The 27858-nt window shown below is 42.1% G+C and overlaps 1 protein-coding gene across 2 annotated transcripts in view; it reads right to left on the reverse strand.

Annotated features, from left to right (window-relative positions):
• The window catches only part of GLI3 (GLI family zinc finger 3), a 278059-nt gene that overhangs the window by 60397 nt on the left and 189804 nt on the right, over positions 1-27858 (reverse strand). For both annotated transcript variants that reach the window (XM_070424736.1, XM_070424735.1), the window contains 4 exons: positions 24372-24573; positions 12102-12315; positions 10979-11092; positions 8922-9062 (listed from right to left, as the gene is read on the reverse strand). In XM_070424736.1, the coding sequence (XP_070280837.1) occupies positions 8922-9062; positions 10979-11092; positions 12102-12315; positions 24372-24573 (671 nt within the window). The remainder of the gene's footprint in view (positions 1-8921; positions 9063-10978; positions 11093-12101; positions 12316-24371; positions 24574-27858) is intronic.

Genomic DNA, 27858 nt, shown 5'->3' on the forward strand with positions numbered 1-27858 from the left:
TGGGTGGGGTGTAGGGGTGAGTAGTTTAGTCTTTTGAGGATATGCCACGATAGTTCTATTCTCATGCCAACATTAATTGTTCTAGAAATGAAAATAAAAACCATCTATGGCAGTATTTAGCTAATCTCAGAAAAGCCTAAATGTCCCTGAATCTTCAAAAAGTCCTTGCATAGAAAATTGCTTTCTGTTCCTGGCGCTCTGTTTTATGTCAAAGCAGGAGTCTGATCTCCAATCCTGCTGGCCATGATCTCAGAAGCTGAAGTCTGAATGACTTCCCTTGGTTTGTGGAAAAAAAAAAATGATGGAATTTCTCCACCAAGACCAAGGGCCTGGCTGGTATTAGACCTCATTGAGAACTACTAAGTGCCTAACCTTAGCAAATGTGGTTTTAAATTTAAGCTCTGCCAATTTACACACACACTCCCACACACACATGCATGCACACAGAAGTATGTACCATATACACACATGCATAAAAGCACGCCGCCTACTTATATATTCAATAGCCTTTTGCTAGGATTATTTAGTGAGGCTATTTTTCTCTTAAATCTGATAAGTCTGAAGCATATTTAAGCAAGAGAAAATTTATCTTTAATCACAAATATACTTTTTTGTTTATTTGTTTTTCATACTGTATGAGGAAAGGTATGGGCAGTACTGGGGGCAATTGTGCCCCTCAGGGGACATTTCACAATGTCCAGAGACATTTTGGGGTGTCATGATGGGGGAGGGCACTCTTGCATCCAGTGGGCAGAGGTCAGCAATGCTGCCAATAGTCCCACAATGGACAGGCCCCACAACAAAGATTTCCTGCCCCCATGTGCCTAGGTTGAGAAGCCTTGGTGTAGAGCAGCGGTTCTCAACCTGTGGGTCGCGACCCCTTTGGGGGTCGAACGACCCTTTCACAGGGGTCGCCTAAGACCATCGGAAAACACATATATAATTACATATTGTTTTTGTGATTAATCACTATGCTTTAATTATGTTCAATTTGTAACAATGAAAATACATCCTGCATATCAGATATTTACATGACGATTCATAACAGTAGAAAAATTACAGTTATGAAGTAGCGACAAAAATAATTTTATGGTTGGGGGTCACCACAACATGAGGACCTGTATTAAAGGGTCGCAGCATTAGGAAGGTTGAGAACCACTGGTGTAGAGTGATTATCAAGCAGAAGTCTCAGAAGGATGTCAGGATAACAGAATACACAGGAGGATGAGGCTCTGATGCTCAGAATAGCACAAGCGAGTGTAAGGAGCCATCCAAAGCACAAGGAACGAACCCAGGAACCTCTCCAGTCCTGCTGTCTCATGACTTCATGAACCGGGGGACTAGTCAGCATCTTTATGTCATTATTAATTTCATGGTGACATGCCAACCTGTACACTGCCCAAGCACCAACCTGGCAACTGGTAAATATCCTTACACTTTTCACTTTTATAAGAATAATCACTATGCTAGTATGTACTGTTCATATCCTTATTTCACAGGGAGGGACTATGCAGCGTCTGGGTGAAGGAGTAGGCCTTGCACTCAGGTCTGTCAGCTTTGAAACACATCGTACTGTTGCTGCAGGAGAATAGTGGTAAGCCACAGAATTCTTTCAGATTGGGCGCTATTTTTTTCTTACAGAACCATTACCATCACAATCACCATCACCACCACCACCACCACCACCACCACCACCATCACCATCACCACACCACCACCACCACCACCACCATCACCACACCACCACCACCACCACCATCACCATCATCATGCCTCAAAAGTTGACCTCCATGCTTTGCTTTGACCATAACCATATTTCCCACCTGTTTCTCAGAAGTCTTCTTGGGTAACCCTTGTGCACTTCTCTCTCTTCTGAGCCCCCAGCATCTCAACTGCACAATTTTGTCTTCATTATATCCTGCCTCCTACTGTTCATTATGCTTTTATATTTCCTTCTCACCCCTCTCAATGAGAATGACCAGTCCTGGAGCGCCTCGTCTAAGTCCTGCTGGCAATGTGTCCACCTCCGAGCTGGGGCAGTGGGCAGCATGCAGGCTGCTCCTAGGCTCACTTCTGGTGAGCAGTTGTTGAGAGAATGCTGATCTACTAATGTCAGCTCATACTTTTCCTGATAAACAAGAGGGCACATCATGCTGGCCAGATCTGCTATCGGCAGCTACATGTCAACGAAGTTTGCAGCCCAATCCCTTTTGTATAAAGTGTGTCCGTAGAGACTATCCCAGGGGGCTAATTATTGGCAGCATCTTAAAATTCACCTAAGTATCATTCAGAACCAATCAATAAGCTTTTGATAGGAAAATCCTCCCCAAATAGCAGAAACAGTTACTTGGATGAAGAGTTTGATGAAATATTTCAGGGGGCACATACCATGAAACATTTCAGGGGGTATAAAACAGCTCAGCAAATTTAAGGAAGTAACTAAGCCATTAATTCCTCTGTACCAGTTATATCTTATTCAAAATACTGATTTGTTACTCTTCATTCAGGGGTTAAGGCACATTATGAAGGGAACATTTTAATAATTCAATAACTACCCAAAGTAATTAATATACCACCCCCCTAGAAAAATTAACCACAATTATTCTGGAGGGCACTTAATCTACAGGGTTGGACTAGACCCTGGGAAAGAGGTGGCAAGTACCTACCTCCTTCAAAACCCTACCTGGAGGCATCCATCCGTTACTGGCTGCACATCCCCACCCCAGCTCCATGGCTGAAACGGAGGGGGCAGCTCATCACAGAACTCCAGGTGACTGCCAGCCAATACGATGGCACTTAAGATGAAACCTGTTTACCATCCTTATCCTGAGGACTACCCAATTCAAATCCTTCACTAGCTTTTACTAAAACCGAGGACCAAGGAGGCGAAATGTCTTGGCCAAAACCTACCAGACAGACACAGACTGGGGAGCAGAATGGGGCCTCTGCTTCCATTAAGAGCATGTCCCAGGCCAGCAACAATGACTATTCAATAAGCCTCAGAGCGAACATGCAGAAGCCACAGAACCGAACAGGACCACACCCCACTCCCCTCCCGCACCCACCCCTGCAGAACACGAATACATAAAACAAAGAGATGAAGGCTCTTAGGCCCTCTGTCTGTTTCTCATTAGGCCGGCCGCATGTGATCTCCGTTTGGCCTTGGATGTTGGGGACGGCATTTATTTTCACGGCTGTTTCACAGTATGATAAGTGAGAAAATAACATTCTAAAGGGTCGAACAGTTCCAAGGAGGTCATCCCGAGGGTCAGAGCGGAGAGGGAGCTGCCACTCAGAATTCCCGTGGCCCTGGGAGGCTTTCACTGGTAGACCACACAGCCCTCCAAGGCCCCAACTCAGTCTAATCTCCTGAGTGTATTTATGGGAACAATTTCTGCAGGTGCAATTTAGTCAGTGAGTTTTTTTGTGTGTGTGTGTTTTTTTAAGTGACCCTTGAGGCACAATTGTCAAAGAATGGCTTTGAAGTTGGAAGTTCTTAGTCTATATTTTACATGCAGTGTTTCCAAATAATTAAAGTAAATTAACTATTAACTCCATGTAGGGAAAATAAGATCAAAATCTCCACTCATTCGTTTTACATTTTATGTGCCACACAAAACTAATTTCAGCCTCGTATCTGAGACCCCTATCACATCTTAGACTCAATTTTCTCTTAGGTAAGGATATACAATGCAGCTTTAACAAAGGGATCAAAATTAGATGGAAAACATTTAAAATGCAAATTTAGGATCATGATATTAATACGAAAATAATGTCTTCACCACATCTTAACTTTTCCCCACGTTGGTTGGGAAGCATCCATTCTTCACAGATTAGATGTGCTCTCTTTTTATCTAAATCTCTACGCTATTAAAAAGAAAAGCCCTTCATTTTCATGCTGCCAATGTATAGAAATTTGTTTTCAAATGGTAGCAATGGGGATTATAACTGTATTCTTTCAATAAAGGCAACTTCAGCATGGTTTTAGAGGTCAACATTCACAGCACATGAAAGCATTTACAATCCAAGTAGGTGGTTAATCAGGGTACAAAAAGGTGAATTCTGACACCATGCTTAAAAGTGGACGAAGGTGTCCCACCTGGTTTGGCTCAGTGGATAGAGCGTTGGCCTATGGACTGAAGGGTCCCGGGTTCAACTGTGGTAAAAAGGCACATGCCTGGGTTGCGGGCTCGATCCCCAGTAGGGGGCGTGCAAGGAGGCAGCCGATCAATGATTCTCTCTCATCATTGATGTTTCTCTCTCTCCCTCTCCCTTCCTCTCTGAAATCAATGAAAATATATATATTATTTAAAAAGTGGAGGAAGGAGTTCAGAGCTTGAAATGCCACCCAGTTCAAGCTGGGGCTGATATACTCAACTCATGTTATTTGCCATCCAGTCCCACCGGCAAGAGACACAAACCCTTACAGTGTAATAGCCACAGCCATTCTGCTGGGGATGGTGCAGTGAATAAAACTATTCAAAAATAATTTGACCTTTTAAAGACCTTTGGGAAAAAAATTTGTTTATAATCTTTTATTTCTTAAGCTGATAGAGAGGGTTAGAAATAGAGGGTAAGGAATTGCAGCGATGCATCAAACAGGTGGCATTAGGCAGGGTGATGATACAATTCTCAGTCTTTCAGATCCCAGCAGCCATGTTTTCAAGTATAACTAGCCACTCAGCAGTGGTGACCCACAATGAGGTGCACATTCTTCACATTTATTCCCTTTCTTCTTTTTAAAAAGCCTCTCAACACACCTGTGGTATACACACAGTGTCATTCAGCAAAAAGCAGGTCAGTTTCCAAGAACCTGAGACTAACGTGTGCGTGCTGTGCGCATTTCAGACTCTCGGTCACCCAAGCGCCAAAGATGCACTGACTGGTAGGACAGGATTAACACAAGAGGGACAGGCAAGGATCGGAAAGCCCTCGCACCTGTGAGAAGCCAGGCCAGAAGGCAGATTTGAGTTGTTTTACTGAACAACGAAAACTCAACCCAACCACACAAAACAGAAAAAACACTTTGAGAGCGGCTATTCAACAAACGAAAATGTAAGATTCATGACTTTTGTAATATATAATGCACAACAGCAAAAAGAGGGTCTGATTAACTTAGAATTGAAGGGAAAATGTGGATTTTTCCATTTATTTGGGGATGTTAGACTATGTGCTTTCAGATGTCAAGGGAAGAGACAGCATCTTAACAAATCAATAATAAATGCAGTCTTAATTAAAGGTACTTTAAATTAATTAACTTTTGTTCTATATATCCGTCTTACGCTCTTGCTGCCTTCTATTTTAACTGATACCAAGAGGAGAACAAAGTACAACGCAAACCTAGTTAACAAAAATATATATCTACCTTCGTAGCTTCTGGGCATAGAAGTAAATTTATGACAGTTTTAATGCTAGCTTGAGAGTAACTAAATCCAATTATAATTATCTTGCTGGGAAGAGAAATTAATTATACATCCAGAGATAAAGACCCCCCAGCAAAAGTAGCATAAACACACAATTGGAGAAGGACAGGGCCTTGAAATAAAGAGGAGGAGAAGGGAAAGGCAATATTTAGCCCATCTGTTCGGACAGTAATGGGACAAGGTAATCTTTTCAAGAGAACATGGAGTGCATTACCCTGGAAATGAGACTACCTGGCGGGCAGAGTCAGCCAATTCCCTAATTCTCCTTCAACTTTGTGATTTGCTAATGTGAAACACATGTCTCCCTTTTGCACTAAGTTCAAATGACTCTGGAATTCCAACCGTGCAGCTCAGCGACTGAACCAGAACAAGGGGAGAACTTGTCAGGATTTAAGAGCTTTCAGCAAAGCCCTTCAATTGCAGCCAGCACCCTATTCCACAGAAGGATATCAATTATAGATAGTGACTTGCTTTAGCAGGCAGTCGGGACTGTCAGACACTAGATAGACAACCATGAAGAATCATGAATCTTTCTATTAACTGTAAGAGGGGGAAAAAGAATGGGTCATGGCCATAAATATGGCACGGCATCAGAATGGTTTAACACCTTGCCTCTTGGTTGTATGTACCATGAAAATTCAACTAATTCAGAGAATGTCCTCTCTCCAAGGGAAACCGTAAGAACGGAAGCAGTTAATGTTTCCTTTTATCCCTAAAAAAAGGGGCTCTTGCAAGTGATATTATTTCCATCTACCATCAAAGTGCCATAATTAGGTAGACTTGAAGTACCTACTCTTTCAATCAACAAAAAATAAAGGGCCTATTCTATACACCAGGCCACTGCAAATGCTACCAGATACAGCCAGGAGTATGAAGGTGCTTTTATGTCATGCAAAGTAAAATCAGTTTAAAGGCACAAATTTGGAATTTCCACACTTCAGATAACAAGTAAAAAGGTAGCAAGTAAGTGATATAAACTAGTATCTTTATTCATGCTGTTGTAAGTTATCATTTTTAATTCACTTAACAAGTTTATTTAATCATATAATTTATCAGACTAAAATTAATGTCAAGCAGATAATATATTAACTTTCCTTCTAATTCTGACATAAATTTCTTCCAGCTATTTGGAATTTTTCAAAAAAATTGCTGTATTCACTCATATGTTTATAACAAAACAGAAAACATGGCGGTCATTTAATTGATAGTTTAAGCAGCCTTTCCTTAAAGCTACTCAGATCTCTCTGTTAGAAACAACATCACTGCCTAAAACCTTCCGCCAGTGAGATGAAATACAAAAACCTGCAATATTCACTGGTTTGAAAGAGCCTTCATGTTCAGTAGGCAGCACAAAGTTTAAGTTATTACCTCACAAATCCCCTTTATTTCATTTTATTAATTTATTTTTATTGATTTCAGAGATGAAGGGGGAAGAGAGATAGAAACATCAATGATGAGAGAGAATGATTGATCAGGTGCCTCCTGCACACCCCACACTGGGGATCGAGCCTGCAACCTAGGCATGTGCCCTGACGGAGAATCGAACCATCACCTCCTGGTTCATAGGTCGACCCTCAACCATTGAGCTACGCCGGCTGGGCCACCACAATTCCCTTTAAATGTACGCCCCCTACTGAAATGTAGGCTCTTATTTCATTCCGCATTTGATAATGGCTGACCCACAGTCAGAGCCCCCCTTGGGAACTACAGCGACTTATCCACAGACAAGGAGCCAGGAGACGGTGGCGTCGCCTCTCACAAGGACATTTTAACAAGCACTGCCAACATCTAGTCTCTGATGGCAGTTGTTGCCCGAACAATTCCCTCATTTACGTCGGGCACTCATTATATCACTCAGAGTATTCTTGGCACACTCTCGTTTTGGGGAATATTTCTCCACATTAAAATAAAAATTCAAAACCTCTTTTCCCCCTTTAGTATGACAATGTCTGTGGTTTCCATTAAAAACAGTCAGCAAGAATAAAGGGCCATTAAATCAGGCCTGGCTGAAAAATAACACTTGCATCAAATTAAAGAGAAAAAAATAAATGAAGTTCATGGAAAAATTTGGAAATATACCTTAATTAAAACCATCTGATTTTCTGGTTTCTTGCTGTGCTGAGAAATCTATAATTCTCCCTAAACCATTACAAGGAGACAGGGTTGAAAAAGAAACAGAAGGGAGAACAACCCTGCTGAGGTCCTGTGAAATCCTAAAAACAATCTGCACATTACCGATCGCAAAACCAGCAAATCATACATTCAACACGATAATGACACTGCAATGTGCGAAACATATTCCCCAGGATGAGCCACGGTGCAGAAGACACACTTCAAAGGCTCATGCTGCCTATAAGACATGTGGGATGTGTGAGGAATTTTATCCTTTCAGCAGTTAAATGGAGGAGAGTTATCAAGAACTTTGGATCATTGAAAAATAAAAAGTTACTAGAAAAGAAAAGAGGATGAGTGTGCATATGGAGGTTAGGGAGTGGAAATAAAAGCTGTTCCGTCAGATTTTCCATCAGATTAAACGCTTCTGAAACTGCCACACTGAGCAAACCATCCTCAAGGCCTCCACGGGACCCTGTCTCTCTGCACTGAGTGTGTGAGCTACCTCTTTTTTTTTTTCTTCTTGATTTTCTAAATGTCCTTCCATCTCAGTTGCTCCTGCTCACGTTTGCCAGGGAGACTCCACAGGCCTGAGAGAAAGTGCCAAATAAAATGAAACACTGGCAAAGGACAGGTGGTTCATCAGGTATGAGCATTGGGTGGGGAGCCCTGCAGTATTTGAAACAATACACGGGAATAAATAAGGGGAAAAGATTTCAGAACATGGGATGGCAAGAGAAGGTTCTCAACCTGACCATACTATAGCTTTCAAAAACAGACATCATTAAACACAATACACATCATTGCACAATATACATCTCTTTTTCCATGAAACTATTAGGCTTACAAGGGTTGGCCTCAAGTCAAGAAATTGCTAATGGCTTGCCCCAAGCATCCACCTATCTCACATACAGTACTAATTGCTGCATAAAACGATGGGAGATTCCTGAAGTGTTAAGGGCTTGGGAAAAGAAAGAATGGAAAGAAAAAAAAAGGGGGAATCCCCCACTTCTACAATTTTTTCTGTTGTTACTCTTGGAAAGGAGACTCAAACTTGGTTAAAGGTTAATCATAATTCATGTCCAGCTTACTATTACTCAATAATCATCCAAGTCACTAACTCAAAATAGTGTTCTCTGACTTCCAGGATCAGAGTCATTACACTCTCTATCGAAGACTTTATTGAATTTTACACTAAGCTTTAGCTGACTGCACAGGTCAAGCAGCAGGGCTCCGAGTTCTCTTTATTCTCAGAAAGTCATAAAGGGCTCTCCAGTTCGGAGCACTGTTAGCTAAGAAACTCGACGCAGTGCAGGGTCAGGGAAGCTGATCCCGCAGAAAGGGCACGTGGTTGGAAAGCCCGGTTGGCGAGTCGCTCTCACTTACGTGCACCAGCTGCTCCTGGGTGTCAAACTCCCGGGTGCAGCCTTCCCAGTGGCAGTTGGTCTCATAGATGACTTCAGGCTCCTGCTTGCTTTCATCTTTGTCCCCTTCCTCCTTCACCAGGGTGGTTACTTCCGGCTGCTCCTGATAGGCGAGGGGAAGGAAGAGAAACAAATCACACAATGAAAGAAGAAAAAGACAAAAACTTAACTTAGATGTTTTCCCCCTGATGCAAATTTTTCAATGAAAATAAAACAGTCCCAGGTCTGTTAACTAAGTTTTGTGAATGGAAGAAGTCAAACATATGGAATCATTTGTGTGTATTTTTTCAGAGTTACCAAATACACCTTCCGAGATTATTCACTTGTGATTAAGGACAACAGTCCAAACCATAATGATGATAAGAGGTGGAGGCAAACTCCGCTATCCTTGAATACGACGGCGAAAAAAAAAACTGAAAATGTCATCTCGTAAGAGAGGCAATTAAACTAGATGATGTCGTCTTTACCCAAAAGATTGGTCTTTCTCTTTTGGTTAAATTCTTTTCAGTACATTAATGTTTATTCTCATATTTTGGAATCCAGGGAAATGATTACCAGTAATTCTAATTCTGCTTTCCTTGCCCTTGGGGGCTGCGCTTAAGAGGCCCTTTGTGGATTTTATAGGGATAATGTCTTCTTGGTTCAACTTCTGATATCTAATGTTGCACTCTCTGCCCCAGAACCACGGCATCTAAAGCTTGGGACTTGGGGGTGGGGTGGGGGTGGGTAACAGTCTTTCCTAGTCTTCTAAGCAGCTTTGTAGCAATTTAAATACAAAGAATTTCTATCATTCTGGGAGACAATTAGGTGTGTAGATTCAAGTTCTAATCTGGGGTTAGATGAGAAAAACTATACAAGCATTGAAGTGTGACCAGAAAGGATGTTGACTAGCAAAACGCAAAAGGATGAATTTCAGAACCCATGACACCCATTTATTCCATCTTCAAAGAGCTTGTCACTAAAACAAAAATTTGGGCTAAAGTGGTCTGAGGTTGGGGCTGAAGCAGCCTGGCCATAGCAAGATCCAGATCCTGTGGATGTCCAGATTCTTGTCCAACCCTTATTTCTGGAAATTAATATTCCTTGACCTCTTTCCTGTGTCAGGCGAGAGGACCCCAGGAGGTGAGAAACACATCTTTAAACTGAGGCTCAGAGGACCTTGTCCTTTCAGGACTTTGAGTAAAGGACTGGAATCTAAGTCACCTTAGAATAGAGGTGAGTTGTGCCTGATCCCTCCCTGTTCCCCAGGCTCTCTTGCCAAGTGGGAAGTGGCAAAGTGTTGCGGCCAAAGTCAGTCCCTGGTCGCATGCATATGTTGCATATGTTGCGGCCAAAGGTAAACAGAGTGGGGGCGGGGGGGGGGGGCGTGAAAGGATTAAGGAAAGACAGACAAGAGAATAATAGCTGGGTCTCAGTGGGATGCTGCCTCCCAGTGCCCACAAGCCGTGTCTTTATTTTATAGCAGATGCCACCAGGCAAAATAGGGGCGTGATCACGTTGTTTACAGCATTCTCTTGAGCTCCAACCCTAATCAACTACATGCACCTGAACTCTAGCACACAGGCACATAGGACCAAGTGTTTGGACCATGGTTCAAGCTTACAACCACAGCCGTTGGCTATAATTGTGCTGGGAGGACCCTGCCCTCCAGCTGGGACTTGCATGTGGCAATGAGAGGACCCTGTCCTTTCATTAGTCCGAGGCTTGAACCTGTCCAAAACACCATAACCGCGCCCCACAGCAAAGTAAGAATAAAAACTGGTATGGAGAACATCACTAGCTCTGCCCAGCTCAGGCTTAGGACCAGGAGCTCACAATTCAGGCCCAAGATTGGGATTAGGGACTGAAGCCCGGTCACATCGATGGTCAGCAATACATAAACCCAACCACTTACTCAGCGAACCATAGTGCATACCTCACACAGCTTCCTGCACTTGTGTTTGCTTCTGAGCTGGAAAAAGAAACTGAGTCCAATTCTGTAACTGGCCTTCTGCCAAGTGCAGAGCCCAGGCGCCTCACCTGCTGCCCCCGTGGCCCCGGGCTGGGGAGGTCCTCATCAGGTTTGATCTTGGATCGCTTGTTGTGCATCAGGTCGCCAGTGCTGCTCACCGCAGACTCGCTCGTGGGCTTGTTCTGCCGGTCACAGTTGCAGGAACAGAGACAAAGATTAGGTTGTAATCAAGAGCAGGACTATTGCTAAAACCTGCAACTGGACAGAAGCAGGCTTCTTTGTCACTGGAACTCATGATAATGTTCCAGCACTGCGGTAGCAGAAAATACATTCATGAGGCAGTTCTTAGTTTTACCTCACGAGCATAAACTCCCTAGGCTTTTAAACGCTAGAAGAATAGCCCTGGCCAGTTTGGCTCCATAGATAGAGCGTTGACCTGCGGTTCGATTCCAGTCAAGGGCACATGCCCTGGTTTCGGGCTCAATCCCTGGTGGGGGGCATGCAGGAGGCAGCCAGTCAGTGATTCTCTCTCTTCATTGATGTTTCTATGTCTCTCTCTCCCTCTTCCTTCTTCTCTGAAGTTAATAAAAACATATTAAAAAATAAATTGATGTCTTACCATAAAAAGAAAATAATAATAATAAATAATAAAAATAAAAGCTAGAAGAATAGAACTGAGGCCTGGACTTTAACAAGTTCCAGAAGAACAAAGCTGTGTAGAGGGTAGGAAACCAACACGAACTGTTTGCAACGTTCTTTAATTAGAGCATCAGGTTCTTCCCTCAGCACGATCCGTGTGGAGAAAAGAACAATTGTATTCGTACTCTGAGTATCACACAATTCGAAGCGCCAGTGGACAGTGACCAAATGAGAGCCACACATTCCTGAATGCATTTCTATTGAGTGGGGGGAGAGACAGCACCGGCTCAGAGTGCAGCCTCATCAAGTAGCTACATTTCCCCCGAGGATCAACGGACTCTGGTGGAAGGAGCTGCTGTTTCTCCAGGAGCACACACACAGCATCTTCACCAAGACCGAAGACCAGAGCCCTGAGATGGCAGGACAGGCTACATGTAGTATGGAAGTGCTGAGAATGCCAGGGCACCGTGCACATGAAGAGCTGGCACAGTGGCACAGCTCTCCTCTACGATTACCAAGACCAACCAGCTCATCGAGCTGTCCCTCTCTCACCTGTGAGGACTCCGAAGGGCCAGAGCTGACCTGGACAGGGTTCAGAACCGTCGGGATCCCGGGAATAGGCCTCTGTGTTGGAAATGTTGGGGCAGGATGGATGAGCGGAGGGCTGTGTCCAAAGGCCGAGCCTAAGCTCTGCTGTCGGCTTAAGATTTGTTGATGCACGTGGAGAGACACAGGCGCAGAAGGGTAGGTGAAGCTCAAGGCAGGGCTGATGGGAGAAATAAAGGGCAGGAGACCATCACTACACGGACCACGGGGACTGGTGCAGCAGCTCATGTTTGCACCTTGACAGCTGGTTTTACCATCCCAGATCATATCAGGTCCGTCTGTTTAAACTATAAGGTAAAAAACAATGGTTGACAAACATCTTGAGAACTTCCAAGAGAAAGATGACAGGACGCGCATGTGTGCACACACACAGGACAGACCTGAAATAAGATTCAGGAAAACGAAACAAAAGGCATCGGCTCAATAACAGCTATTTATTGCAATAACAAACTTTATATAAAAAAGAGAATGGGTGACTACAAGCTTTATAGTACTTTTATTGGCTCTCAATCCCATATGTTCCTGTGCATGGAGCAATTCCTTTAATCTTGGCTCACACTGTGCACTTTCATATGTCTCCAGATCTTATTACAAGAGGAAAGAAAATCAATTGGTTAAATGTGTTTTGAACACCATGCTTGTCATATCACTCATTTGTTTGTAAAGATGGAAAGCTTGGTTCATCCAGAATGCCACCTAAAGAATTTCCATCAGTGCCGTCTGGTTACAGAAACTGATGGATTAACCTCTCCTGGGCGCAATCGGTGATCAATGGGCTTTGATGGAGGAATATTCCAATGGGAGAGAACAGCTCCCTCTCCCAGTTAAACAGCATTAAATGTCTATTAAAGCCCATTATACATGCTAATGCCTGTCACTGCTTCATTATGCCACAGGATTTGCCAGGCTACAGTAGGTTCGGAAACCACACTATTTCCTAAAGACTAGTAGGCAGTGCCAAATTATCTTCCATGCCAGCGTAGTTTAGGAATCAAATCCTCTTAAAAGAATGAAGTGCCCTTGAGGAATTTTCCAACGGCTTAAAAGTGCATGAAAAATTATAAGTGCATTCATGAAAATGTCTTTCTTAAAAAATAATCAGTGAAAAAAAATATCTCTATATATTTCCCCCATCCTGCTGTGTAATACACAGAAAGAATCAGGATTTCTTGTAATGTCAGAGGTAGAATTCATGCAAATTTACAATCTGGTGGGTTAATTACTATTGCTGTTAAGCACATTAACTGAGAATATAATAATTACAATAACAAAATTCAAACCATTTCAACAACTTTCAGCAATAATTCCGAAGATATACTCTGTTCATTAATGTGACTCCACATTTTGCCTATTTGATTACAATCTATAAAAGGCAACTTCAGGGGGATTACATTACTATTATTCCTTCAGAGAACCTCACATTACAATAGCTTGCCCATTTAAGACTGAATATCATTAAGAATACCCTAGGAGAATTTCACCAGGCTGGGAGGAATTCTCCTTTCATTCCGTATTGTATTTCTGTAATAAAGGAAAGCAGAAACATGGTGAAAACAGTCATTGTTCACAGTAAGTTAGGGAGGAATCAGTAATAATATTCCGTTTCTGCAGCACTATAGTTTCTGCCAGTGTTTCCGAAAGCAACCATGAATGATTACAGCACGACTTAGCGAAGGTAGCTGTGCGGATGATTGATAGGGCGTTAATCAAAAGATGCATATCTGCCTCAGAATTTGTTCACAAGCTTTCTTCTAATAGCTGATTTCATGTTCACTGAGCTCTATGCCATTTTGTCCAATTTATTTTTCAGTGTACAAGCCATTCATCAAAAAACACAATGATTTAACACACACCCTTTCCTTTTGGTGAATGGGCATTACTAAGTGTAACTACCTTACTCTATTCATTAAAAAAACAAAAAACAAAAGACCCCTTCACACATACATTTCCAATTCGACACAGACTTTGTAGGAACCTCCATACACCTGTCCAGAGTTCCCTGCGCCCAAGCGATCGGGTGGGCTGGGATGGGCCCCTACGGCCACTTACACTCTATTTCTAGATGGCAGAATATTTGGGGGGTTCAAAAAGCCAGGACCTAATTAACAATCAAGACCATTAGAGAACACATTTCACAAGGCAAAAATTGCACTCAGTTTCACATATAACCAATTTTAAAATGTGAGTAGCTGAACAGGGTGAGTAGTTTTACTTTTTAAAAGATGAAGGAGAGGAGACGAAAGCCAGCCCCAGCACCCAGCTGCAGTCCTGTTCTGAACTGCACCCTCTCAGACTCCCGAAGACACAGGAAGGGGGTGCAAAAGCTTACAACACATTTGGGCAACGTTCCCTTTCTGGGCTGCTCTTTTGCTGGTAAAGCCAGGCGAGAGGAATAGACATTCTCCAAAACCCGGGTCAACTGTTAAGATTCCAAGAGACAGAGAGCGTACAGAAGGAACGGGTGATTTTCAGCTCTCGCTGCTCATTCCTAAGAAGCCAGCAACAGAAAACTTCTCCATGAGACACATACAGAGGCCTGGGCTCAGCCCAGAAGGGCCTGTGCTGGCTCCTCACGGTGCTGCAGATTACAAAGGCTATGCAGAATGTGACCATCGAAGAGAAATTGTTGACTCTGTCACAGCTTCAGGGCATGGGTTTGAGAGCCAAGGCTCCTCTCGCTCTCAGAGCAGACTGTGGAGTTTTGTTAGGAAGCAGCAGAGGATGGGCAGTAACTGGGCAAGGAGGCCTCCCGTCCCATGTGTATGCAAAGAACCTCGAGGACTTCCTGCTGGTGGGGGAGCAGGGGGTCTGAGCCACCACCTCCTGCTCTGTGATCCTAAGTGGTGGTGAGCTGTCATCCTAAGAAGCTCTCTGCACACAGTACTTGCTGTGTCTGTCCTTCCAGAAATCAGCTCTTAGCTTAAATGTCACCTCCTCAGAGAGGCCCCCCGAGACCAGTGCCCCCCCTCCCACGCACACATCGAAATGAGCCCCTCTGCAGCACGTGGCCCAATCATTTTCTATTGTTTGACACTTTTATTCTCACAGCAGCACAAGGCACTCTCTGAATGTAAGGTTAGGTGAGCTGAGGGAGGGGGGGAGGGTCAGGAGGGGAGGAGGGCTGGCCTGTTTTGCTCCCTGCTGACCCCTGGTGCCTGGAACACTGCCTGGCACATAGCGGGCACTCAACTTTGAGAGGAGCGACTAAACTGCTTCCACAATGTATTAATATCCAGTTGCTGATAAAACAAATTACCGCAAACTTAGTGGCTTAAAATGACACACACTTATTATCTCACAGCTCTGGGGTCAGAGTCTCAAACAGGTCGGCAAGGCTGCATTCCTCTGGAGTCTCCAGGAGCCTTGCTTCTTCCAGCTTCCACAGGCTGTTGGCAACCTAGGCTCGTAGCTCCACATCACTTTGACCTTCTCCTCTCATTCTGACCTTCACCTTCCATCTCCCTATTATAAGGAACCTTATGGTTTCATTAGGGCAACCTAAATACTCCAGGATAACATTCTTATCTCAAAATCCTTAATCGCAGGCACAAAATTCATTTTGCCACCAAAGGTAACATTTATGGGCTCCGGTGATTAAGACATGCACATCTTGCCTAGCCAGCGTGGCTCAGTGGTTGAGCATCGACCTATGAACCAGGAGGTCATGGTTCAATTCCCAGTCAGGGCACATGCCCCGATTGCGAGCTCGATCCCAAGTGTGGGGCATGCAAGAAGCAGCCAATCCATGATTCTCTCTCATCACTGATGTTTCTCTCTCTCCTTTTCCCTTCCTCTCTGAAATCAATACAAATATCTATTTTTTAAAAAGGCATGCACATCTTTGGAAGCCATTATTGTGTCTACCACACTCAGAATTGTGTTTCAAGGAAAAACATGTTTTCCTCTGAAAACTACAATTTGACAACATGTCTGTAAGACAGTATTCCATAAACAAAGCTCGTGTCTAGACTCACTTCTCTCTACAGAACTTCAGCAGGTGACAAGAGATTTTGTTGATTAGAGACGTCAGAATTTTTTAAAAAGTAAATTGTACCTTTAGAAGCCCTAAAAATGTCCTCCTAAATGGTTCATGCTTTTATTCCATAACTTCCTAGATTTATAAAGTATTGATACTGTTGACATTTGTCTAAATCTCTGTCTCCTTTAAAGAAGGACCGAGTCTAGTCTACAGCGTGGTCTGTCAGAGCTTTATGACCCCAAGCTTTCGCACTGCTGCTCGCCCTGTGCCTCCTTATGGGTCACTTACACACCAATTAACTTTACATTCTGGCTTCTAAATTCTCTTCACCCAACATTCTATAAAGTGTAATTCAGAAAACTATTTTTATAGCTTTCACTTCTTCTCTACATGACTACATGAAAGATGGGATAATTTAGAAAACACAAACATTTGTAAGAATGTGACTTAAGACTGTTAATCGATGTCTAGTCAGTAAAATCTCTAGAAAGAACGTGTCAGGCGGCCCAGACCTTCCTAACAATGCACTAACATAGTCACAAGGCCTCCTGAGATAACCCAAGAGCAAGTGTTACGGAGAAAAAGAAAAAGAAGTGGCAAGTTCCGAAAGGTCTGAGGAACTAGGGTTCAACAGTCCTGAGTGTGGAGTGTCAATGTGCACACGTGCCCCTAATGTCCCACCCAGATACGCTGAGCAGCCGGAGAGCAGCCATAATTGGAGGAGCTTCTAGGGCAGTGATGGCGAACCTATGACACGCGTGTCAGAGGTGACACGTGAACTCATTTTTTTGGTTGATTTTTCTTTGTTAAATAGCATTTAAATATATAAAATAAATAGCAAAAATATAAGTCTTTGTTTTACTATGGTCGCAAATATCAAAAAAATTTCTCTATGTGACAGGGCACCAGAGTTAAGTTAGGGTTTTTCAAAATGCTGACACGCCGAGCTCAAAAGGTTCGCCATCACTGGTCTAGAGACTGGTGTTCCTTGTAAAACATTCTGAAAAACACTCTTCAGAGACAACATTTATAAAGCCAGTATAAACTAACTCAAATGTGAATTTACCCTTTATTTTTTTAGAGAAGAAAAAAAAGTGGATTTTAGGTCCCTGATTATAATGTGTGTGGTAGCCTCATCACCAAATATAATTTGTATCCCTCAGAACAGATGAATGGTTACAGATTTTTGTGTGATAAAACACTCTTAAGAGGCATTCCACTGTCTGTGGCGACACAGCACAGAGTTCTTTCTGAGCACATCTAAGTCAAGATTAACTACTTACAGTCACTTCCACCTTCAAATTTAGCTCAGGGTTTAGTTAAAAGTGAGTGGGAGCCAGTTCTTCTATTTCCAAAAATTCAAAATTCAAACTCCCAAACTCTGAATCTTTAAGAAGGTTTTGATATATTTTTTTATTCCCTATCAAAAACCAGAGGTGAAGTTTTATCAATACCCTTTTATACTAGTAAAGTGTGGTCAAACATGGCAAACTGGGTCTTGTTTCTTAATATCACAGTTAATAGCACAGTAACACCTCGCTTGCCTAGATGATTTCGGTCTTGGAATCTCAACAATTAGGTTAAAATTTGGAGTATAAATAGAACGTAAGGATGCTATGCAACTACAATAAATGTCATAAAATCCACATACTGCATCATTCATTAATTCAGCAAGTTTTAATTGAGTACTTTCTATACATCTCATTTAAATTTCCAAAGAATGAAATAATTATTTGTATCTGGAATGTTACATATTAATTGATATCAATACATAAAACTTTGAAATCTATAATCATGTTTGACTTTGACAAAGAAACATTATTTTTTTTCCCAACCAAGGAAGTGATGAGTTCAACATTTGTACACAAACCCTTGTGATCAATCTGTAAATAAAATCCCTATGTAATTCCTGGAACGATATATAAATGGGGACACTTAACAGTTCATATAGTAGAAAATAATTAAACATTTATTCAGCCCTACTGTGTACATAGGCATTTCAAAGTCATTCAGATTCAAGTCAAAGAGATAAAACGCAGTTAAAATAGCATATGGGACAAGCCCGTAACGTGTTTAAAAATCACTTTAGGAATTCTGTGTGTGGAGGGGGGTAGGAAGGGAGGGACTATGCTGGGTAACTGAACGCACAATAAACGCAGCAGCATAATTTGACCTGCTGCAGCCCTTTATATTGGAAGGGTAAAGAGAGCTGATTGCAATATTGAAGAGCTCTGTTTTCAAATACAAATGAAAAACAAACTGAGGAACTCTAAGGAAGATGGCAAGAGGCTGGATCGCCCAGCCACTGCACACTTAAAGGTAAAAGGTTCGATTTTCTTGTTTAATGACTTCAACCCGCATGGCATTTTTAACCCTTCTCTAAGATAATAGTTTTCCCTTAGAGTTGCCATGGAAATCTCACTTCCACAGGGTGGAAGTGCTAGGGTTCCTTTGCATTAATGTGCAATACATGTGGAGAAAGGATGAGGGAGGCTGTGGGAGCTGAGTAATACTCGCACATTTTTTTTTTAATTTGCTTCATCAGAAAGGATCTTCGGTTTGCTGGTTCATCTCTGGAACCCCATCGTGACATGGTGGGCCCCATCGAGCTGGCCAGGCCCAAGAGCTAAGCCACAGCAGAGCCAGAAGTAGGCAGTACTGGGAAGGCCCCCATCACAGAGGCGCCATCTCTTACCCAATGGGAAGAGTAAAGAATATGTGGCCCCTCTAAAGTCTTAAAACATGTCTTGTTTTAAATGTAAAATCAACTCTAACTATCTATAAAAATATTTTTTTCAATTGCCCTGGTTGTTAAATTTCATTCAGATGTGAATTTTTAAAGCACCCTTAAAAGAAACTTATGTGACCCTTTTATGATGTGTCCCGGTAGGTCAGGGCATGGGATAAGAGCTTCATGCTGCAGAAAAAGCCCGTTTTCTGTAGCTGAAGAATCCAATGCCAACATTTACTTTTCAGTATCTCCTCTCTCTCCAAATGGTTGCCCATGAAACCAGTTTCGGAGGTGAAATGAGGCAACAGGCAGATTGGGAGAACACAAAGGCCCCATAATCTGAGAAACCGACTTCAAGAGGAGAGAGAGGAAAGTGGGGGTGGGGGGAGAAGTTCTAATCTAAACCAACTCTCTGGCTTTGTACTAACGAGGTCATCCACTTTCTAGTTGCAGCTGTGGAATTTATTGCACAACCGCTGCCATTCAAAGTAAGAACAGTTCTTTCCAGTTTTGCAGAGAATGGGCCAACAGCTATTATGATTTGTGTACGGGTAGGTTAGGGACACACTTAACGTGCATGTGCCGGGATCTGAAAAGAAAAAAAATAAATAACGCTTCACTGCCATCCATGAAAGTTACCGGGCACGTTTGCTAGAAAACCAAAGACGTAATGAGCACACAAAGGCCTGTGTACTCACAAAACAAGGACGACCCCAATGTTTCATTGAGAAACGCACACTTTTTGAATAATGTTTTTGACAAAAATTCATTAGGTTTTATATGAGCGAAGTGTTCTAAATAAAAGGCTTTAAAAGCTACTTGCCACTCAACAGCCCAACAGACAAAACCTCCAGGACTATAAAGAGCAGTGACACTCCCTCCAATGAGATCTGCCTCGAAGCACTGGTTAGAAAAATCATTAGTACAAGCATAACATAATGTTTAAAAACATCAGATACTATTTCTCTATTGTAAATGGTGTTTCCTGCCAATCCTTTTAGTCAAAAGAGAAGGAACTACGGCCTGGGGAACAGAAAGAAAGAAGGTGAAGAGGTTAGCCAGAGAACATGTATGCATAGCCCATGGGCACAGACAACAGCGTGGTGATAGCCAGAGGGGGGAAAGGTGAGGGGCTGGGTGGAGATGAGCAAAGGGCAGGGGTGGAGGGGGGGATGGGAGACATCTGCAACAGTGTCAATAATAAAAAACAATAAAGAAAGAGGAAGTTCAAAGTTAGACTCACCAGATTCTGCCCCATAAGTAGCTGAGCGCCTTTGCTTCGGCCCACTCACTAACCTCCCTGAGCATCAGCTCCCTCACCCCTAAAACAATGCAGCCTCCTGTTCCTGGATCCGTGCTCCACCTCCAACCTCATGTTTTGGCGTAGGGTGATGACAATTTTAATTACTACTTAAGGAGCTCCTTGATTTATTCACTTAAGAAATATTTGTTGATACTACAAGGCAACAATAATCAAAACAGCATGGTACTGGCATAAAAACAGACATGGATCAATGGAACAGAATAGAGAGCCCAGAAATAAACCCGTGCCTTTATAGTCAATTAATATTTGACAAAGAAAGAAAAAACATACAATGGACTAATGACAGTCTATTCAATAAATGGGGTTGGGAAAATTGGACAGATATGTCCAAAAAGATGAAACCAGACCACTTTTTACACCTCACCCATGAATAAACTCAAAATGGCTTAAAGACTTAAACGTTAGACCAGAAACCATAAAAATCCTAGAAGAAAACACAGGCAGTAAAATTTTAAATATTTCTCGTAGCAATATTTTTTTCTGATATATCTCCTCAGGCAAGGGAAACTAAAGAAAAAAATAAACACACTAAAGAGTTTTTGCACAGCAAAGAAAACCATCAACAAAATGAAAAGACAAACCACTGACTGGGAGAATCTATTCACCAATGATACTTCTGATGAGAGGTTAATATCCAAAATTTATAAAGAACTTATAAAACTCAACACCAAAGAAACAAACTATTCAATTTAAAAAATGGGCAAAAGACCTGAATAGACACTTTACCAAAGAAGACATACAAATGGCCAACAGACATATGAAAAGACTCTCAATATCACTAACCATTAGAGAAATGCAAATTAAAAACACAATGAGGTAAAACCTCACACCTGTCAGAATGGCTATCATAAAAAAAAAAACATCAACAAACAAGTGCTGGCAGGGATGTGGAGAAAAGGGAACCTTCATGCATTGTTGGTGGGAACGCAGAATGGTACAGCCACCGTGGAAAGCAGTATGGAGTTATCTCAAAATATAAAGAAAATGGAACTGCCTTATGACCTAGTGATTCCTCTTCTGGGAATTTATCTGAAGAAACCTGTAATACTAATTCAAAAGAATATATGTACCCTTATGTTCACTGCAGTGTCGTTTACAATAGCTAAGATCTGGAAATAGCCCAAGTGTCCATCAGCAGATGAATGGATAAAAAGTTGTGGTACAGTTATACAATGGATTACTACTCTGCCATAAAAAGGGAGTGAATTTTACCCTTTGCGACAGCATGGATTGACCTAGAGAACATTGTGCTAGGTGAAATAAGCCAGTCAGAGAAAGACAAGTACCATATGATTTCATTCATATGTGGAATTTAATGAACAAACTGAACTAGTAAGCAAAATAGAGACATACTCATAGACAGAGAGCAGGCAGACATCTGAGTGTGGAGATTGAGGGGGAGGGGTTGAACAAAAAAGAAAAAACTCATTGACATGGACAACAGTTTGATGATTGTGAGGGTAGAGGGGGGGTAGGATGGAGGTAGAAGAGGGTATAGAGGGGATAAATGGTGATGAAGAAAATAAAGTAAAATAATTTTTAAAAAAGAAATATGTGTTGACTTGTGTCAAGGTGACAGCACAGATTTTGTGGGGTGGGGACTGTGGCCATGAACAAGACATACACAGCCTTCGGCCTTCTGGCCTTGTGTTTAGAGGAGGAAGCATACAGTGAGTTACACAATGAGCAAGTACACATGGGATTTCCAATGGTGGTAAATGGTATTATCAGCCTCTTGGAGGGTAACATTTGAACTGAGACACAAATGTGAAGGAAATGGCTACGGCATTTTTTAGAAAACTCAATGTGTGACTTTAGACATTGATTAACATCTTTAGACATTTATTTAACCGATATCAGTACTCTATGCACTCTAATACCAGAAGCAGAGTAGGTATTAGCAAACATGTATGTATGAAAGGCAAATGTGTTTGGGGTAAATTAAAAAGTAAGGGGTTGGCGTGCTGACACTGATGCCCACCAGGCATGACCTTTGTCAATTTCCTCTTGCAAAGACACACGGCTGATGTGCAGAACAAGAATAACACAATGTTTTCCGAAATCGCTGGGTGACTAGCGCCTGCCGTGTTACTTGGTATGAAGCACAGCTCAAGTGCCTCCTGAGCGCACATCTGCTCTTGTATCTTTCACTCTTGAGAAAGTTAGCTCCTCTTTACAGATTTCTTCATGCTTCCTCCCTTTCCCTGTCATCCACTGGTCCTACTACCCACCAATTATTCCTCAGGTCAGTTTTTAGATTTCACAAAATGAAACTTAGAACAGGGCAAGCAGAGCACTAACATTTCTCCAGCTGAAGAGCTGGCAAGCTCACCTCATCCTGGTTATGTGTATCACCTCATATGCATGAAAAGCTACATGCTAACCTAACACATAGTAGATTTGTACTAATGAATGAGAGGTCACGTTGCAAGAGAAAACACAGAGTAGAAAGAGCCGAAGACAGAGAATAGGAGTGTGTGATGGCCTGGCTGTCCCGACTGCAACAAGGTCCCCAGGGACCCTTCTTCCGGCTCTAATGACAATACAGAGGTCTATTGTAGGTCCTCGGAGGCAGGGGATAATGACCATTTCAAGTCAGTGTACTTGATAATTTCAGGTCTTTCAAGTACTGATACCAGGTTACCTGGGCAAAGGTAAGGGGATCAAGAAGCCAGCGAGAGGCTGGGGTAAGAATAAACACAACACTGGGACCATTTGCACACCATATTTTAATCTAAGTCCTTTAGATGCTGTAAAAAGTCAAGATAGCTGGGCAGAGAGCCAGGGGAAAGAGAAATGACCAAGAAACAAGAGAAAGGAATGCTCACAGAGTGATTCTGTATGAAGAGCACCATGTGCCACATTTCCACTACTGTGATACTATGACTTCTAGCCGGGCCACATAATAATTACATGGTCAACAGCAATCTACAACCCCGGAATATCTACTAGGAGTACAGAACAGCCAGATCACAGTTCTGAGATGAGCGTACTACCTCGGAGCCAGACTGGGATGAGCATAGGGCAGCATAGCCAGGCTGTGATAGGTCAGTTCCTCAACAGACCATCCAGGGTCAGTTCCCCTGAGGCTCTGCCCACGGGTAGGGGTCTTCATCCTGGAATTACAGGTCCACACCAGCTTTAACTAAATGTGCCCCTTTCCCATACAGTGGGTGTCTTGTCTTTAGTTTACAAGTGTGAAGACAATTTCAGAGAGCCGACCAGCGAGCCAGGTTTGCAGAGGTGGTTGGTGGCAAATATGGAATCTGCCTACAGATACCCCCGACTCCAAAGCTACATTTGTGACTCAAGTGGTTAATCCTGAAAACACGTAGGCCCCCTTTCTATCTCCTGACTTCAATCAAGTAAGCAGAGTTATTTGCTTTGCTCCACATTTCCATACTTTATTGACCATAAATTGACCATATCATTTTCACTGTGGAAAATGATATGGTATCAAAATGGGGATTTACAACATTTAAACACTAACTTGCCTGTCAAGGAGCGTTGCTGATAATGGAACAAGAAAATAATTAAAACTGTAATTGAGAACATTCTGGAACAAAGAATAGTGTTAATCATTTCTAGTAAATATGGTGTATCACTACAGCTAAAACTGTTTTTCCTGGATTTCCTGTGATAGATATGCCTTCCCACTTATCCACTTATTTTCCATTAGACTAAAGACCATGATGCCACCTTTTCTTTTTCTTCCTACATGCTACTACTGGGGAAAGTGCACGTCTTCATGCACGCCTTTCCCCAGTAGGAACATGCAAATTACACCATGACTGATCTTTTGATTTTCGCTCTCATTCTTGCATGTGTCACACAACCAAGTAGGAAGTCAGTTTTTCCACTACAGAACTATAATCAATAACAGGGACTGGGATAAAAAGATTTGCCATATTCATTCACTGTCTTTATGAAATGAATTTCATCATAACTGAATAACTACTATTTCTATATATGGGCTACTGACTAAAAGTCTACAAAAAATATTTTGGGCCCAATAACTGGATCTGGAATTCAGTAGAGTGACATTTGATCTGCATCCTGGGTCAGGCCTAGTGTCATGCTGCTGTATTCGTCCTCACAGGTAGTCAGTACTGCAAATCCAGGTGCAGTCCAGAGCTGATGTTTTATTAAAGAAACACGTAACAGCTTCGGGAAAATACATACCTGATTGCACTTGCAGATAAGTGACCATAGGAGCCACTTGCTGAAGAGCTGCTGCGGGAATTATTGAGAATTGTGACCAAGGAGTTGGGAGACGTCCTTATCATGGTCTGAAGGTCAAAGCTATGATCGGACAGTGGTGATATAGACAGTGTACGTTTTCGGTTTGGCCGGGCTGACAGCCTGGGGCTGGGGAATCTGGTGCCTGTTAATAAACAAAACAGAACCTGATTACCTGCCGTATCTGTTATTTATTGCTACGCGCCTGTGTGGAAGAAATGAAGGATAAGAAGTGGCAACTTCCGATGACAAGTACCTCTCCTCCCACTTGTGATCTACTGGATACAATTGAGGAAATTAGGGAGAAATATTTATCTTCCAAGGGCTTACCTCAGGGGAGCTCTGTTTATTAATGTGCAGGCAAAGTGATAAATTGCTAAACAAAAGGGAAAGACTTTTATGTGTTATCCCTCTCATTTCTAGTGATTTATGAATCTGATGGCTGCTTAGATATTCCCGTCATTAATTCACCACAAGCAACAAAGACAGTGGTTCCCACAGCTACACAACACACCACCCTGCCAACACCGCACCACTTTAAGGCAATGAGCCAAAGGAAAAACGAGTTAAAATATCCTAAGATAAAAGATTCAGCTTGGTTATACACTCATTTCCCCACCATGTCTGTAGTCATCCGATTCATTTCTTAAAATAACTGCTAAATATATTACCCAAATTAATGGTTCTCAACTGGGGAGCAATATTGTCCCCAGGGGTCATATAACAACATCTGGAGACATTTTGCTTATCATGACTCATGGGGTGCTACTTACATCTAGTGGGGAGAGGCCAGAGATGCTGCTGAACACCCCGGATGTGTGGGACAGCTCCCCACGATGAACTGTCTGGCATCAAGAGTGCTAAAACTGAGGAACCCTGCCCTAAATTCCCCATAGCCTAACAACAACATAAGTCCCAAGAAACACTTAAAATTTGGGGATGTAGTTTGTTTATAAAGTTAAAATCCCAGCAGATTTGATAAGTCTATTTTAATTCTCTGGGCTTATTAAGTATCTACATTTATTAGAATGTTTCACCTTCAAAAAGATTCCCACCAATGAAATGCTAATCTGGAGGTTAACAAGTCACAACTTAAAGGCGTGCCAACTTGTATTAACCCTTCTCAACTGGAGAGTTAAAAAATAAACGCCCATTTACCTTCAACTTGGTAGATATCAGAGATCTTAATTTCAGGGCACAGCTATGCATGTGGCTCACAGGCCCACTCCTGCCTATTCTAAGGTTACATTCATATTACAATGTCATCAAAATAAAGTTTAATGAAAGAATGAAAACATAATCCCAAGAGATAGTGGCAAATAAAACACGATTACTTTGAACAAACAATGGAGGGTTTCTATGTCATGGCATGGATATGCCTGGTTAGAGGGACAACGTAATTTTATGGTACCCAGAAAACGGAAGTAAAAGCTAAGTCTTCTTTATATAAAGAAGTCTAGGCACCCGGTCTCTGGGAAACCCATTGGGACTATTTTCCTGTTCAGAGATGGACCTTAACACAAGACCACAATCCAACATGCTTTGATGCAATAACATAGAATAGAGGAATATAAAGACCCTACAGATAATATTATAGAAATAAATAGAGATATATTTTATAGTTAATAAAAAATAAATCACAAACTGGATCTTAGTAAGTTAGTACCACCCATGTATAAAACTGGGAGACCAACTCAAATGACAAATGTGGTACCTACTCAAATTTTTCTTTCAGGCACATTTAAAATTGAGTTTCTTCATTGAGAATAGTTTCATTAGCTGATTCAGGGCATGTCAGTACAAAGATAGTAATGCCAACTATGTGCACACCATTTAGTGTTTTATTATGGCATCTGCCTTACACAGAAATGTTTGACATTTACCACGAGAGGCTAATGTCATCATATAGAAATTTTTCAATGAAGAAATACCTTCCACTTCCAAAAAATTTCCAAGGACGAACTGGACTTATGGTCAACTTCCAGACAATCCTCAACGATAACCCTTCTCACTTGGACTCAGGGATCAATGGCACAGTTAGAAGTAACAGGACATTTAAAGAGCTGATCTCTGAAACACCTTTAATTATTTAAATCACTAACTAGCTAAGGAGACCATCTGATGCTATAAAACTCTAGTGACCTTATATTCCCTTCACACCTTCCAAAGCCAGACAGACACAGGCAGGGCCTAACTTCATCCCTCCCAGGACCATGGGGTTGCTCTTGGCCTGGCTGGTCCAGCAAATCTGCTTTTCCCTCCAAGATGGAATGGAAGTCGGTTTTCGCCAATATCAACAGTGTTGTTTTTCAGGTGTCCTCATCTCTAGCATGTTCCTTGTAGGGATATCTCTCGCTCTCCTGTCCTTTAAGGTCCCTCGAATCCCAAAAGGTAGAACGGGAGCCATAAAACAGACTTCATTCTAGCATGCAACACAAAAATGCTCTGTACTGAAGCTGGCTGGAACCCAGCTATGCCCACTATTGGCACATTTAAAAATCAGGTGGCGCCTTAGCATGTATGGCTCAGTGGATAGAGCGTCAGCCTGCGGACTGAAGGATCCCAGGTTCGATTCCAGTCAAGGGCACATGCCCAGGTTGCAGGCTCGATCCCCAGTAGGGGGCCATGCAGGAAGCAGCCAATCAATGATTCTCTCTTACCATTGATGTTTCTCTCTCTCCCCCTCTCCCTTCCTCTCTGAAATCAATAAAAATATATATATTTTTTAAAAATCAGCTGCTCATCTAAAAACAGTCTTGTGATTTTTGCCAACCAAGGAGTCCAGATCTGTGACAACGGGCCTGAGTGACCCGCGGGATCCCAGTTTGGCTTTGCTCCTGCAGCTGTGCTTTCATTGCAAAAGTTTAAACTGGTTTCACTTCGCTATTGGAAAAGTCTGCTAAATCCTGAGCACACTTCTTATGCTCTGCTTAACCAAATGCTATCTCAAGTATTTTAGTGAGAAAGAATATACTACTTTATGCACTCCCCAACCCTTTCATTATGCTTTTCCCAACCCCCTAATAACCAAACAAAGCAAGATAAAGTCAGCACTGTGAGGCAGTGATTTGGGATCCTCTGTTGAAGGGAAGAGGAGACAAGGTGAGCACTTTCAAAACAGCTGAAAGAGAAGAGGCCCAGGTCTTCACTGGTCAAACCATTTCCTTTTTAAATATAAGCTCGAGCATTCTTATTGTTCCAACACGGGTATCTTTGATTTGGCTTCCTGTTAATTGTTTTGTTTCTCCATTCTAATAAAATATTCTGACAAAGAAAAAGGAGTTTTCTTTTTATGTGATGAATGATAGGACATCTAAATTCCTACTTAATGACAATCAATTTACCATATACTTGGCAAATTAAAATTCCTTTAATTAGTTTTTACAAAGTAAAAAGATAGCTTCATCCTTTATTTAGATAAAAACCACCA

Source organism: Myotis yumanensis, unplaced genomic scaffold (assembly GCF_028538775.1).
Source record: "Myotis yumanensis isolate MYYU_CA2020_CCGP unplaced genomic scaffold, mMyoYum1.0.hap1 SCAF_9, whole genome shotgun sequence".
Taxonomy (NCBI): Eukaryota; Metazoa; Chordata; class Mammalia; order Chiroptera; family Vespertilionidae; genus Myotis; species Myotis yumanensis.